The sequence below is a fragment of the Elaeis guineensis genome, chromosome 3, assembly GCF_000442705.2.
Source record: "Elaeis guineensis isolate ETL-2024a chromosome 3, EG11, whole genome shotgun sequence".
Taxonomy (NCBI): Eukaryota; Viridiplantae; Streptophyta; class Magnoliopsida; order Arecales; family Arecaceae; genus Elaeis; species Elaeis guineensis.
The window spans coordinates 87,405,160-87,421,297 of record NC_025995.2 but is presented as its reverse complement, the minus strand read 5'-3'; the positions used below and the strand labels follow the sequence as shown (position 1 = coordinate 87,421,297).

The window sequence follows — 16,138 nt, the reverse complement described above, 5'->3', positions numbered from 1 at the left end:
TGTGTGTGTTTATATATATATATATATATTTTCAGTTAGAAAAAAATAAAGAAAAATGGAAGCAGTCATGTCAGAAAATACAAAGACATTCTTATTGAATTTATCAAAATGTGTCTCAAAAAAAAAAAGACAAAGTAAATTTAATGTTTTATGATTTCTAAAATACGTTTATTTTCATCTACAACTAATTCAAAAATTCTTGGCAAGATATCATCATATGTTACTTTAAAATTTTAAAAAAATAAATTTTGCTGGCGCCTCAGACAAACTTAAAGTTCCTCCAGATGCATTCATCGTTTTAATTTCGACATTCATGCACAATAATTAAAAGAAAGCAGTGTCACTCTTGATAATTAAAAGGCATCAACAACATGCAAATAAAAGGTAAGCATTAGTCAAAAGCAGAATACGAAAAGAAGAGATGACTGCCTTACTGTAACTAACTTCCAGAACCGGTATGAAACATTGGAAGACACTCAGCACCCCCATCCTCTAAACTTACTGTAGAATCTAAAAGAAAAATGTATATTAACATAAGTCAATGAACAAAAGGCATGATGGATTTATGAACTACTAAAACTTTTTGCTATTGGATAATGAAAATAATAAAGAAAGAAAGCAATATTTGTCTTTCTTCATATCTACTCCTTCATGAATAGCTGTTGCCCTCCTCATAGAAGACTCTTTCACATTAACCGACTTTCCATAACCAGAACGAAACATTGGTGCTCATTCAAAGCGGTACTTTCTTTTTGTTCTACTATGACTAAAAGTTTAAAATTGATGAGTCTAAATCAACCCAAAGAAAAAAAATGGAGCATTCAATCTAGACGAAATGTTTCTGTAGTAGCTATTTTTTTTAAAAAAAATACCAACATGAAAAATTTAAAAATTTTCTCAAGGGATTTTGGGGAGAAAAGGGGGAAGAGTGGAGAATGCTTACATCATAGGCTTCGTTAATCCGATTAAACTGAACGCCGTAATTGCTTCCTTTGCACATGTCTGGACGGTACTGTGAACAAAATTTTTTTTTGAGAAAATCCAAATAAAAATCTCTTTTTATAACAAAAAATACTTAACAAACTCATATCATCCTACCCCTTTCTTGCAACCAAAGAAAGCAGAATGTCTAAATTAACCAAGAAAGCTAATACGATCTTACCTTCTGGAAGGAAGGTCCAAGCAGCAATCTTGCGTTCGACTGCGCTATGCAGCGGGCTCTACTTAAATAATGTTTAAAAAATAATAAAAAAATAATAATAAAAAATTAATATTTTTTGGAATATATAATTTATTTTTTAAAAATTTATATTGATTCTATTTGTACTTTCTAGAAACATACAATCATTCAATGTAAAGTAATTAGTACTTAACAGTGGTACAACAAACAGCTACATACATCATGTATAAGACATCAAGTATCATCTTATCTAGAACTTTATTTTTGATTTTAAAATTTTATTTAAAATTAGCATCAAAATAGTAATAAATTTTTTAAACTACTAAATGACAGTAAATAAAATAATCTATAAAAAATAATATATTTCAATAAATTTCATTAAGAGGGGGAGAGAGAGTTATCTCGATCGCTCGAAACTTCTCATTCGATTGAGATGAATCTAAACTTTTCTGTTCAACTACTCCAAGCCTCCCATCAAATTGACTCCTGCGAACAGAAAAAGTAAAGGAAAAACAAGGAAAAAATATGCGAAAAATCAATGAAAACAAAGAAAAAATGAAAAAAATGAAAAGACAATCTTTTCTCGCATTGATTTAAAATTCATTTTAGTACAAACCAAATGCTATAAAAATAGTAGCATATTTTTGAAACATAACAAAAAATTAATAATAAAAAAAAGCAGAGATTCACAGTCTTATCTGGTGAGTGCGATCGATAACTTCATTATGTTGTATTGAACCTCGATTTCGTATATTGATTTAAGTAATTTTAATTTCTTCATAATTTCTTCCAAATTTTTTCTGACAAAATTTCAACAATATCCATGTATGAAATTATAATTAAGAGACAACTAATTGAAAATAAATCCTAAATATATTTTAAAATATTTATAGGGCTATGAGCTAAAATCACTAAAAATCTAATGGTAGTCTTGAGAGCGCGGACAGAGGATGGAGGGGCTTGGTTTCGCTGCCTGCCCCCTTGCTCACCCCTGGTGCCCCCGCCACCATCCCCCCCCCAAATCGAGGGAGATAGAAATTCGAAGGGAGGGGCGGGGGGAACGGAAGGCGACATACTCCATCATTAGTATCTTGTAACTTTCGAAGGCTATTAATGTCGAGATTTGGCTTTCAAATCGATGGAGTACTGTGCTTTGTTTGTGGATAATTTATTAGGTTTGATCTGATCCGGTGGATCGATTTAGACCTCGAAACATATTATTTTTTAAAAAATAAAAATATTATTTAAAAAAAATAAATCAGTATGTTATTATTTTTAAAATTAGAAAATAATATGTTATATTTTTAATAATAATAAATAAATATTTTAAAAAATATTATTAATTATTTTATAATATTTTTTTTTAAAATAATATTTTTTAAAAATATTGTTTTCGTCTCTTATCCCTCCCTACTTTTATTTTTTAAAATATTATTTTTTTCTAATTTTTAACATACTATTTTATTATTATTTAGAAATAATATTTTAAATTATTATTAATAATAAAATAATAATATTTTTTTCTTTTTTCCTCTCCTCCCTAATATTTTCTTTTTTAGAAATAATATTTTTTTAAAATATTATTTTCGTCTCTTATCCCTCTACTTTTATTTTTTAAAATATTATTTTTTTATTTTTTAAAATACTACTTTATTATTATTTAAAAATAATATTTTAAATTATTATTAATAATAAATAATAATATTTTTTCCCTCCCCCTCTCTAAATATTTTTTTTCCCTCTTCCCTTCCCTTCCTCTTGTCGCCTCCACCCCACCCTCTGCCCTCGCCGGGTGAGGCCCAAGTCGCGGCCATCCGCACCGCCCCCGTCGCGGTCCTGTCCCACCGCCATCCGTGCTGCACCCGCCATCTGTGCCGCACCCAGCTCCACACGCCCAACAAACCTCCTCCCCTCCCCTCCCCTCCCCTGGCTTCGGTGCCACCAACCCCCCTCGCCTCCCCTCCCCTGGCTTCGGTGCCACCAACCCCCCTCGCCTCCCCTCTCTGGCCTCGGGCGTCTCCCGCACTTTCTCCACCCCATGCAACCGCCCCCCGCACCCTTCGTGCGACCCTAACCTAACCCACCCAACCCTAACCCTTTCAAAACCCCCCTTAGATCTTCCCCACATTTCCTCTCTGCTGTGCTCCCCTCCCCACCCTCTCTCTTCCCCATGTTTCCCTTTCTCTCTCTTTTCTGTGTGCTGTGTGTTGGATGGGTAGAAAAATAGAAAAAAAAATGAAAGAAAAAAAAGAAGAGAGGTGAAGGAAGGCACGCACCTGAGGGAGATCGAAGGGAAGGTGACGGCGGAAACCGACTGGAGGTGGCGGCGAGGAGAGCAGAGAGGACGCCCGGGGGGGTGGAGGTCGATGGGGAGGGGAGGTGGAGGCAGCGGCGGCAGAATTGAGAGGGGTGGGAGACATCGGTGTTGTAGTCAGGGCCCACATTGCTGGCGATATAGATGACGTCGGTGGTGGCTCCGGCGGTGCCCCAGCGGCGAGTGCGGGGATCGAGGTGCCAGCGGTCTCTCCCCGCCTCGTTTTTTCTTTCCTTATCTGCTGCTTTCCTAGAACCCCACCTCCTCCCCCTTAAATCGGTAAATCTCTTTGTTTCCCTCGCTCCTCCCTCCATCGCTATCGGTGGCCGCCCTCCGCCATCACCTCTGCCTCCTCCAACTCCCCTCATCACTTCCATTTTCCGAAGGCCTTTGGAAGGGTTTGAAGCAAAAAAAAAAGAAGAAAAAAGAAAAAAAACGGAGATCTAGGGGAAGGAAAGCACCTGCGGGAGATTGGGGGGGGGACCCGACGCCGGTGAGGATCGGGAGGAAAGCGGCAGTGGAGATTGGCAGGAGGTGGCAGCGATGAGAGCGGGGAAGAAGTCGATGGAGGCGACGATGGAGAGAGGTGACGACGGTGACTGGTGGGATGTGGCGGCGAGAAGAGCGGAGAAATGAGGGTTTGGGAGGGCTCAGGAAGGTTCCAAAGGGAGTCCACAGTGCGCCAAACAAAAAAGGGAAAAAAAAACACTGGGGGGAGAAGAGTTGGTGGGCTGCCATGTGGCGTGTTTAACATCTGACAAATATAGCGCCAAGAGAGTCCTGGTCTCAACTTTAATGCTTTGTATAGATTTTTGATTATTGGGTATCACATACATAATTCTGATATATTGAGAAGGTTTGTTGACAATGGTGCATCAAATTGCATACTTCTGCAGGGTCATAAAAGTTATGTGCCAAACATGATCAGTGGTGCATCGCAAGCTGATATTGGAGTTCTGGTAAAGATATCTTGGCGTCTTATTTGTTCAATGTTACATTTTGAAAGTTCATAGCATAATCTTATGATATGTTATTATTTTAAGGTTATATCTGGTCGTAAGGGTGAATTTGAAACTGGATTTGAAAAAGGAGGACAGACTCGAGAGCATGTACAACTTGCAAAAACATTGGGTGTTGCTAAGATGGTTGTTGTTGTCAACAAAATGGATGAACCTACTGTGAAATGGTCCAAAGAAAGGTTTGTTCAAATGTTCTCATCCTTTTTTTCTTTGCCAGCAATTTAAATTTATGACTTTGGCTGCTCAAGATCGGTAGGTTTCATTTATTTTTTTTGGGGCCTTTTTCCTTTACAGGTTTAATGAAATAGAGAGTAAGATGGGTCCTTTCCTTAAGTCATCAGGTTACTCAAGGAAAGGTATTGTGGTCTAAGCTTTCATGAGCTATATTCATTCTTTTCACATTTTCCCACTGTTAATTTTATTTCCTTTCCCACATTTTTACCATTTCATATTCACTTTTTTTTGATCATCTACTTATATAATATACTTGACATTTCTGTGTTGGCTTTTTAATTAAAATTGTTTTCATTCTGAGCCATTTTTTTGGAGTAAAAAAAAAAACAGCAAACATGCAAAATTTTCAGGAATCCTCATTCTATCATTAACATTATTTTCTTTTTCATATTCTTGTAATGGTTGTTTGGTTGGTATGATTAAATATGACATTGCATTCTTACTTTGAGGGTGAGCCTTGGTGCAACAGTAAGGTTGCTCCACTATGACTGGTATCACGGGTTTGAAACATGAAAATAGTCTCTTAGCATGCAGGGTAATGCTGCATACTTTTGACCCTCCCTAGACCTTCATTGGCAGGAGCCTCGTGCACCAAGATGTTTTTTGTTGCATTCTTGCTTTACCATGCACACTTTTGCTATATTGGTGGATGAATATTTTAGTTTATTTATTTATTTATTTTCGGTGTTGTGAACTATTTTCATTTGTTGGTTGGTACTGCTTTCTCTTATGATATCTTTGCTAATTTAGTTAGCTCACAACCATTTAATTCAAAGTTGTGCTAAGCAGCTTTTTGAAACCTGGTTGACTGTTGGGTTGACCCGGTTAACCTGCCACCTGCTAAGCATGTTCGATCAAGGTTAAAACTTGGAGTTCGGTAGTTCATGAACCTGCCTAAACTGGTGAATTGGGTTCTCCAACTGTTTGAACAATCTGGTTGGGTGACTAAACAACTTGCAGGTTGAGCAAATAAAAACCTAGTCTCCTGTTTGTCGAACTGCTGTGGTTTTGGGAGCTGCATAGGGAGGACAGCTTCCATGCCTTAATTATGCATGCCTTTAGTGATATACATACCTTTGATGATATACATAACTATGTGCACAGACACATGAACCTTTTTCACTATATATGGCATAGGTATACCTGTCTTAATGCTTAAATGACCAAAAATCAAAGTCCACAAGAAGAAGAAAATGGAGGGCAGTGATGCATTGCCGCCACTGCCGCATCCAATAGGCTGCAGGGCTGTGGCCAGAAAGCCAGTCCCTGGCAAGGAGGATGAGGAGGATGGCAGGGAAGCAGTAGCAAGTGTGCTGCAAAATGAGGAACACCCCCTTATGGAGAAGAAGAAAAGGGCAAGGGGAAGGAGGTCGGCAAAAACAAGGCTAGCAAGCATACGAAAGGGGAAAACAGTAAACAGGGGAAGCAGATTTAACAAAAAAGTAGTAGAAGAAAAAGAACAAAAAGGTTTTTTTTCCTTCCCTGGTGGGGAAGAGGGAGGGGTTAAATACACACACACACACACACACACACACAAGTGTGGTACTAGCATTAGCGATTGATGCCATTGTACCCATTGCCTCTGATTTACCACCAGTAAACATTCATGAGCTGGCTGGCTGCTGTTCGATTGCAAAATGGTCCAAATTGGGTATCTGCATTGTTTTTGGAAATGATCAGGTGATCCACTTTTTGGACTGTACAATCCAAGTCATGGACAGTGCAATCTGTTAGATCACACTATGCACTTAAATGAGCTGTTAGTGCACTGCTCATGCACGTAACAGATTGATGACTCTCCTGTTTCATGTGTGAACTGTGAACAATCCTCCTGAGGACCTACTTTGGTCCCTTTTATAGATGGAGATTTTCTAGGTTGCCATTAGGAATTACTTTAGTGACTTTTAGGATACTCTAAAGGAATTTTGGAGCCTAGAGGGTCTTGATTTATTTTCATTTTTTAACAGTTCTATTGGACCTTAAATTGGGTGTAAATTGATTTTTTTTCCCCTTTTAGGAGTTTTATTTGAATTCAAATCGAGGTGCCATTGATTTATTTTCCTTTTAAAGAGTTTTATTAGAACTCAAATTGGGGTTAAGTAGTTGGCCAACTGGTTTCTCAAATAATAGTTCATTGGTTGCATGAAGATTCCAATCTCTAGCAGTCAATATCAGTCAAGTATTCATGGATTTATTATGTAATGTCTGAGAGTCCTTACAAGACAAGGAGTCCAGTGGTTTGTACTAAATGGTGATTCGCCTCCAGTGGTACATACTAAATGGTAATTTGCCTAAGTACATGCAAATTATTGGATTAAATTTTTTTTGTAAGAAAGTAGAATATGTGACCACAGGACCCTACTTTCGTTCTCTTTCTTGTTCTTTTAATCTGCTACTATGCTCTCCCACTATTGTCCTCAATCCTTTTTTCTTTCTTTGAGGAAACTCAACCATGTTTTCTTTCTTTCTTTCTTTTTTTTTTTTAACTGTGCTAATAACTTTTATTGAAAAATATATTTCTCTTGATAGCCACTTTTCTTCTCTTTATTGTGACTCGTTGCTTTTCAGTCTCTTTAATATTTTTCCATATATTTTAGAGATTTCTGAAAATGTCAAATGTCTATTATGCAATCCACGATTTGGTCCTATGAAACCCCTATATGATTTACGATCCAATTGCATCTTAAGAACATAGCTTAAGCAGGCTTGTCTGGGTGTCCTAGCCCAATCAGGCACCTTGGTGGTTGCCTTGAATAGTTTGTATGAATATGTCTTATGTTTGCACAGCCCTTTTGAGTTACTTTAAATAATCGATAGATTAATATAATTCATGTATATATTTATTTATTTTGAGCTATACTGAGCCTAGAAGAGAGCGATCTAGGCTTACATCATCTTTTGGCTCATATATTTTGAGCTCAAAATCCTCTCTTTTGTGAATCGAATGAGCCTATTTTTAGCTGACCATGGGCTGCTTACATGCAGCTTACTCATTTGGCAGCCTAATGTTCCCTTGAGCCTAGCAGAGAGTGATCTTGACTTGGTCATCTTTGGCTTATGTGTTTTGAGCTCAAAATCCTCTCTTTTGTTAATCTTGTGAGCCTATTTTGAGCTGGACATGGGCTGATTACATGCAGCTTGCTCATTTGGCAGCTTAATGCTCCCTTTACTGCTTAAGGGTTTATTTTTCTTTCATTTCCTTGGATAATAGGAGTTTGGCTTACTTTATATGGTCCTTTTGATCCCAGAGGAGAAAGAAAAACCTGCTTCTTCCAGGTTATTTATTCAGTTTTGGCCTACATTCCGTTGCTGACCGGCTATCATCTAATTTTTGGCTGGGTAAAATTTCTTGTTTTTACTGGGTTGATCTCTCAATTTTCTGTCTGTTACTTAATAACATCCTAACATGAATATATTAGTTGTTTTTTAAAGGCCTTTTTTTTAAAAAAAATAGGCCTATTTATTCTAAATCAATACACTGTTATGTAAAACTAATCATTTGGTCATTGGCAATTCCATGCATTATCGTTCTTGGTTAGGACTTACTGATGCTTCAAATTTGCATGCTGTTGCCATTTCAAGTGGGAATCATATTTCTTGGTTGTGTTTCTGGACAATTGATTGGGCATTGGTTTGGGTTAGGTGGTTTCAAACCTAGATTTACATCTGCTAAACTTGGGCCTCTAGCCCCTTTCTCATGCACAGATTTAATTATGGGTTTCAGTACCTGTATTTACACCCAACCAATGCATGCCATACAGAGTGTAGTTATGGTACATCATTGGTATTGACACTTAGTGCGGGGGCATATTGAATGTGGGCCCTACTAGTCCAGTATAGTATGCCTTGTGTAGGCGGTATGGAGTGGTATCACCTGGCACTTAGATCCTTGATCTCAAGATTATGTGCCCTAATTAAAACAGAGGAGAGAGATAAAGAGGGATGCTGTGGTTGGACTTTGAGGTGAGGTGGGAGTTTTTTTGGGAGTTATGAATCTTTTTTTTTTTTTTTTTTATAATGACGAGGGGGAGGAGGTGGGGGGATGAGGCGCAGTTGGATTTAGAGATGAAGGATGAGGGGGCCTTTTTTCCATAAATCTTAACCTCTTAATCATGGACATGATTGGTGGGAAATTATAGAATGTGATGTTGATGTGATAGCATGGAGTATGAATTTTGATCTGTGGATTAGAATGATAACTAACTGGGGTGTGTGGATATTTATGTTATTGTAGAATATGGGCTGTGTTACTATAATATCCCATTATGCTTTCAGGAATCTTGTTCAATTTTATGTAAAATGAAGAACGTGTACATAAAATAAATGCATATTTATTGATTGCAACATTCCTGCCACTGTATCATATTTTTCAAGTTCTGTATTGTTGTATTCATATCATGGCGTATTTTCATATATCCATGTCTCTGGTTCATACCTTAGGCCAGCTTTTTTTTTTTGGTACAATTATTGAGATTTATTTTGATGGCCCACTAGGTTCCTTTTGGGTGGTGCTTGTTCTCTTATTTTAAAATGTAAGTTTGAGGAATGATGTGAAACTTGCCAACAATATTTTTGTTCAGATGCAATGAATTAAGTCTGCCACTTTAAAGGAATTATTTTTGATCTACCATGCAAGTCTTTTTAAATTATTATTCTTGGGTTCTACCATGAGTATGGACCTTGTGATTTGTCTGCTTGCTATCGTTATTTTTGCTAAAATTGTACCCTATCATTTCTTTTATGTGTTAAGATTTGAAGTGAAAGATAATGATCAATTCATCATTATCATTAAAAATGAGGTTCATACTATCTGATACAGTTGTCTGTTCCTTATGCACTTTATCCAGATGTTCAATTTCTTCCCATCTCTGGTTTGGTGGGTACCAATATGAAGACCAGAGTGGAGAAAAGCATTTGTGATTGGTGGGATGGTCCGTGCTTGTTTGAAGTCCTGGATTCAATTCAGGTTCCTCCACGGGATCCTAAAGGCCCTCTCAGGTCAGAAATCACTTTTATTTCTTCTAGTTGCCAAACAATTATTGGCACCCAGAATGGGCATGATGGATTTCATACAATATAATGACTATTCACATGATGCATCAAACAGAAAGGACTAATTAATGAATCACATAGTTTACTGTCAATCTTTTTTTTATTTCAAATAAAGGATTTAAGTACTGGTGCATAACGGTACATGTCCCAGTAAAGTATTGGTACATCCCTTGCTATGCATCTTAGTCATGCTGTGCCAGTACCAATAGGTGGTTTGTTTTAGTACGGCATCATACTATATCGATCCATGCTGTACTGGAATTTTACTAGTATAGGCACTGGTAGCATAGTATTCCAACTCTTGATCTGAACAACATAGATTATCCCATTCCATGTGCTGCAAGTGATATTTCAGGATGAGTGATCATGATTTGATGCACCAAGCAGTCTTCTGTTGTGAAACAATTGGATACATATTTTGTTTGGTTATTATAAGACAATGTATTTATAACCTATCACTTTAAAAAGGGTAAAATTTGGAGAAGAGAAAAAACATTGAAGGTAAACTTGGAACAGGAAAAGGAAAGCATATACCGTAGATTGAATAGTCTTGTGGAGTTGGATGGTAGTTTGCTTTATATAGCAGTTGAAGGTTTGAAATAATTATGTTTGGCCAGCTTTATGATCAGAACTTCAGCTTTCCTCTTTTTTGCCTAATCATTGCAGTTTCATGGATGTGGTGGAGATTCATGTTAATCTTTTTGCATCATTGTGCCTAATCATTTAGAGTTTCTTGGAAATGCCATTTGAAGAGAATGATAAAGTTTGATATGCAGGATGCCAATTATTGATAAATACAAAGACATGGGGACTGTTGTGATGGGAAAAATAGAGTCCGGAAGTATTCGTGAGGGTGACAACTTGTGGGTCATGCCCAACAAAGTATAATCTCATCTTAGGTTTAATCTGTTCATAATTTTAAAGTTATTCTTGGGTCAGTTATGTTGTATTGCCTGCTGATCTACAGGCTAATGTAAAAGTGCTTGCTATTCATTGTGATGAAAATAAAGTAAATCGTGCGGAGCCTGGTGAGAATGTCCGGGTCAAGTTGTCAGGGATTGAAGAGGAGGATATCGTGGCTGGTTTTGTCCTTTCAAGCATTGGTATGTATTAGTTTTTTATGAAAACTTAGTCTTGAAAACATACGGCATAGATTGGCTTTCTTTGATGGTGCTTGAAAGGTTCTATATTTTGTTCTGGTCATTCTTGGAAATATCACCAGAGTAAACCACCATTAGTACATAATAGGGGGAAATGACAAATATGATGAAGCTATGCGCTTAAATTTTTTTAAAAAATTAATCACGTGAGAGCATCTTGCTGCTTTCATTTCATATGGTTTTTATACTGGAATTTATTTTTTACTGTAATTCATAGAAGTGCAAAGATTCACCTGAAGTCATAAATTATAGAAGTGAAAAGATTCATCTCAAGTCTGATACAGATAATTACTCCAGAACTAAAATTACTAGGCTAGTGATATGTTCTCCAGACACCACCATGTCTGGCTATACAAGATTTCAATAAATATTCTAATGAAGCCATGAATATATAAGGTGGAAGTAACAGACAACATGGCAGTCTTTTTAATTTAATTTATATAAGATAGATTGACTAAGAAAGATTTGAAAAAGAAAGAGGTTTAGTCAACAATTTTTGGTCATTGGATGCTGCAAGCACTTGCTAGAAATGGTCGGTTTTAAAGAACACTCTGGCCATGGTTCGCTGAACTGCCCTGAATTGGATGGTTTGGGACATGTCGAATTGTACCGGTGGCTATCTGGTGCATTCGGAATGCCAGTAAAAATGGAGCGAGGGAGAAGGAAAGAGAGGAAGAGAGAGAGAGGAGGGGAGGGAAGGAAAGGAAAAGCCGGTGGTGGTCCGTTGAGGCCATTGGAGGGCTGTCGAGGCCTTCGGAGCGTTGTGGTCTTCCATGACATGCGAGAAGAGAGAGGGGAAGAGAGAGAAGAGGAGGGAGGGGAGGCTGTCAGAAGGCCTTCGGACAGCCCAAAATAGCCCATGGTTGTTGTGGGTTCGAAACATGGGTGAAGCTCTTGTTTCATTATAAAAACACGATACATAATGAAGCCGACAGTAGATTTGCAATCCGCGGCCTCCCCTTACCTTCCCCTCCCTCATCTTCTCTCCCTTCCCCTTTCTCTCTATCTCTTTCTGCTATCATTTTCTCCACGGCCCTCTGGTGGCTACCATCGCTATCTCAGCCGGCCTTCCTTTCCTTTCCTCCTTCCTCTCTTTCTCTCCTTTTTCCTCCCTGGTTCATCCATAGTTTCAGTGTCGGTTCGGGGCCGGTATAGTCCCGTATGGGGGCGTTTCGACTTGTACTGCTGGCAGATCTGCATAAGGTCCGGTTCCAAGTCGGTGATCTTTAAAATCTGACAATTTATACATGCATCGGACTTCAAGTTCTGAATATGCTTGAAATTATAAGCCATGGGAACCCGATTATAGATAATTGCTAATGGATAAATGAATTGTCTTTATTATGGTCTTCAATGTACCTCTTGGTCAATTCTTTGTTGACTCAACTGGTGCATATCAAGGTAACTTGGAACTAGCGTTTGCCATACCGTGCCGAATCGGTCGGTACACCCCGTATCGTACCGGACCGGCGGGGAACCGGCACGATTCGATCGATAAATTCGGTGCACTGGCGGTATGGAAGAAAAAAAGAGGAAAAGTGAGAAAGAGAGAGAGAGGAGGAGAGGGAGGTGGGAGCTGTTGGAGGTCGGCGGTGGCCGGCTGCGGCCGTCGGAGGGCTTTCGAGCCCTGTATCGCCCGATAGGGCTTTCAAGAGAGTGAGAAAGAGAGATGGAGCGCTCGGGGGGGGGGAAGGGACTTACCGGACGGACGACGCCTCCGTCGCGAGGCCCCTGGTGGCTGGTGAGCCGACGACTTGAGGACGGTCGAGCGGGTGGAGCCGCGGATGCGGGGGGGAAGGGACCTACTAGACGGACGGCGCCTCCGTCGCGAGGCCCTGGTGGCCGGTGAGCCAACGGCCTGAGGGCGGTCGAGCGGGCGGAGCCGCGAAGCCTTCTTTTTCGAAATAGACGGTCCTTTGTTTCGATTTTTTTTTTGGTTTTAAACTCATGAAGTCGGCAATCTAGTTGCCGACTTAAGAGTTAAAAAAAAAAAAAACAAAAATCATGAAGTCGGCAAACTATTTGTCGGCTTCACTTAAAACTATCTTTTTTAAAAAAACTCGCGAAACAGGGACGACGCTCCTGTTTCACCCCGCAGCGCCGCGCGCGCGGACTGCGCCCTTCGGCCGGCCAGCTGGAGGCCGTCCGGCAGCCCTGCCGGCTCTTTCCCCTCCCTCTTTTTCTTTCTTCCTCCTCTCTCTATTTCTCTCTTTTTCTTCTTTTGGTTCGGATTCGCTTGCCTTCGTCGGTTCGGTACGGTACGAAATCATACTGAACCGTACCATCGGCCGCCGATACGGCCGACGGTACCGGTTCAGTATACCTTGCTTGGAACAAATCAAATTTTGTTTTTTTGTTTCTGTTTTTGTGCCTTCTTGGTCCTGATGATTGTCAAGGAATTTTGGATACCTGATCTCTATTTAAAACCTATGCATGTCAATTCTTTATTAGGGATGTCTGATGATTGCTGTCTGGTTGAGATATGCATTTCACTATTGATTTCTTTATCTTAAAAAATTCAACACCATAACTGAGAAACCATTTCCAGTTGTATGGATCTGGCTTCATTAACTTTGACATTTGTCCCTGGATACATCTGCTATTACTAGTTTTCTAGGTTTTTTTTCCTTGACTTCCATCCCTTTTGTCGGAATCATTTCCCACCTGGCTTTTTCAAACTATTTCTTGTTGTGGCCTCCTTAAATCTTAAACATGCCCATACTTTTCTCAGTTGCTTCTCCTCCAGTTTGTCCCACCTACCATGTGTCTTGTTGGATTGATTATTATCAACTACTATCATATAATAACAATCCAATTTTGCGGGTCTGGTGACGTACCTTATGTTTTTCTAGTATGCTTCTTTTTGGATGGTTTTCATTGCGCACGTGCTCTGTTCAGACCGTACATGAAGTTCTTGAATGGCTGTATTATGTTTTTTGGTGGTGGGATTGACCACGGCTCGATTTAGCTTTCCTTTTAGATGAGTAGATCTTTACAGGGTCATGTGCTTGATAAGAATCATTGAAATTCAAGATGACCGTAGGCTGTCTCTTCATATTTTTGCCCAATTACTTTGTTTGTGCTGGCAGTTTCTTTTAGGAATAAAAAATTATATTTATATTTTTGATAGAAGGAAGTCTCCAATTGTATCCAAAAAGTTGTGCTGGTAATACATGCTAACAAAATTTATCATGTCTGTACAGCAAATCCAATCAATGCTGTTACTGAATTCAATGCCCAGTTGCAGATCCTTGAATTGCTTGACAATGTAAGTCCTTTTCCTTAAAAACTAAAAAACAAAGTCTTTCTTGGCTATGACAGTGCTGTTTGGCTTATGGAAACAAATGTCTTGTTTCTTAATCAGCAAGCATTATTGATACTGTACTATTTTTGTGCTAGGCAATTTTTACTGCTGGTTACAAGGCAGTATTACACATCCATGCAATTGTTGAGGAGTGTGAGATTGTAGATCTTATAGAAGAAATTGACACAAAGAAAAAGAACACTGATCCAAAGAAAAAGAAGCCAAAGAGAAAGCCTCTTTTTGTTAAGAATGGTGCTGTTGTTGTCTGCTGCATTCAGGTATGCCCTTGGAAATACTGGCAAGGTATACCATACACTTTCGTAGTACTAAATATCTACTCAAATCTGTCATCTAGGTGAATAACTTGATATGCATCGAGAACTTTCCAGATTTTGCCCAGCTTGGAAGGTTTACCCTTCGTACTGAAGGTGAGGAGAATTTTGGAGTGATGATGCGGTTGTGCTTATTGTGATGATAACATGGTTTGTGCTGTTACAACAGGGAAAACAGTTGCAGTAGGGAAAGTTGTTGCACTTCCTCCTCCAGGACGCTCAGCTTTTGCATCTTAAACAAATTTTGGTTTAGAAGGTACATGACATCCCTGTTTATCCTCTTTTACCATCTATGATTGCCATTCATTGATAATATAGGTCTCTTCCGCAATAATCTGATAATTTTCCTGTTCATGTATCCGTTGCTCAAAACTTTCTAGTGAGTGCCGCATCTTCTTTTTTTTGTTTTGTTTCTTTTTTTTTTTGGTTTTCTACAAGTCATAACTAACAATGTTGCTGGCAGGAAGAGACATTTCTGTACTACGAGAGATCATCAACTTTCTGAATACGGTTATTCAATAACATGAGCGTTATTTCTGAAGCAGCCTTGAGGTTTCTGTGGTTTTTATCTAGAGCAACAAAGGATAAACAAGGTGGATCTTGATTCCTAGTTGCAGTAGAAGAGCGTTATGATGAGCACGATTGAGCTTGTGTCATTTGTTTTATGAGGTGAAATACCACCCTTCGCTGGGTGTGAGTTAAAACTACTTGAGCGTGGCTTGTCTATACTTGCTTTATAGTTCTTTATACATGTGTGCTAGCAATTTTTCCACAGGTCTGGCAACAGGAATCATTATGATTAGTATGATCGAGCTTGTCATTTATGTTTTGACGTGCGATGCCATTCATCCTTCTCCGCGTGTGATGAGCTGAAATTACTTGAGCATTGCTTGCCGCTTGTTGTTTTGCCAGTTTCTTTATATTTCTATTGGCGATGCACTACTGCTGATGGAATCCAATTTGAGACTGTTGGTATGGAGTGTTCAAGTCGGGTTCCTATTTAATCAGGTGTCAAGATTCAATTAGGGTTAAACCACTATGATTTAGTGACACCTAATTTTTGCTTATGCTTTATTATGGGTGGTTTTCTTTTGATCTATCTTTGGATGTTCGGTATTATACAATTCCTAGCTGTATTTTTTAGGTTGCTTTTTGAACACGTATCCTCTGGGTCTGCTTTGTTGTTAGGTTTTGCTAAAATGGGTTTTTATGAAGTCTAATTTGAATTTATAAAATTATGTGTTTGGTTGATTTCCATAAAACTGGTTTTGCTGGCGGATGGAACCTGGCAAATGCTGATGGGAACGAGTCTCCGTTTTCTATGAAATATATTATATAAAAAAATCTATTTTCTTTTTGGATGATGATTACAATAACAATAATAATAAAATCTAGATGCTGTCACCCTATTTTTGCTGCCGACGTTACATGTGGTGTCTCTGACTGTCACCATGTATTCATAGAAAGTTGGAGGAAATATAGGAGAGGATTGAATGGTTCAGTCTAAATTCAGGTACGCGTGGTTATAAGAAGGTTCTCAGCT

At 38.6% G+C, this 16,138-nt stretch overlaps 1 protein-coding gene across 1 annotated transcript in view; it reads left to right on the top strand.

Moving 5' to 3' along the window:
* LOC105041813 (uncharacterized) overlaps positions 1–15,419 on the top strand; it is a 29,631-nt gene extending 14,212 nt beyond the window's left edge. Inside the window, 11 exon segments of the mRNA XM_010918845.4 lie at positions 4,391–4,453; positions 4,538–4,692; positions 4,808–4,869; positions 9,595–9,745; positions 10,576–10,681; positions 10,767–10,902; positions 14,163–14,227; positions 14,359–14,541; positions 14,619–14,691; positions 14,765–14,851; positions 15,059–15,419. Coding sequence (XP_010917147.2) covers positions 4,391–4,453; positions 4,538–4,692; positions 4,808–4,869; positions 9,595–9,745; positions 10,576–10,681; positions 10,767–10,902; positions 14,163–14,227; positions 14,359–14,541; positions 14,619–14,691; positions 14,765–14,832 — 1,062 coding nt within the window. The 3' untranslated portion in view covers positions 14,833–14,851; positions 15,059–15,419.
* Positions 15,420–16,138: the final 719 nt, after the last annotated feature.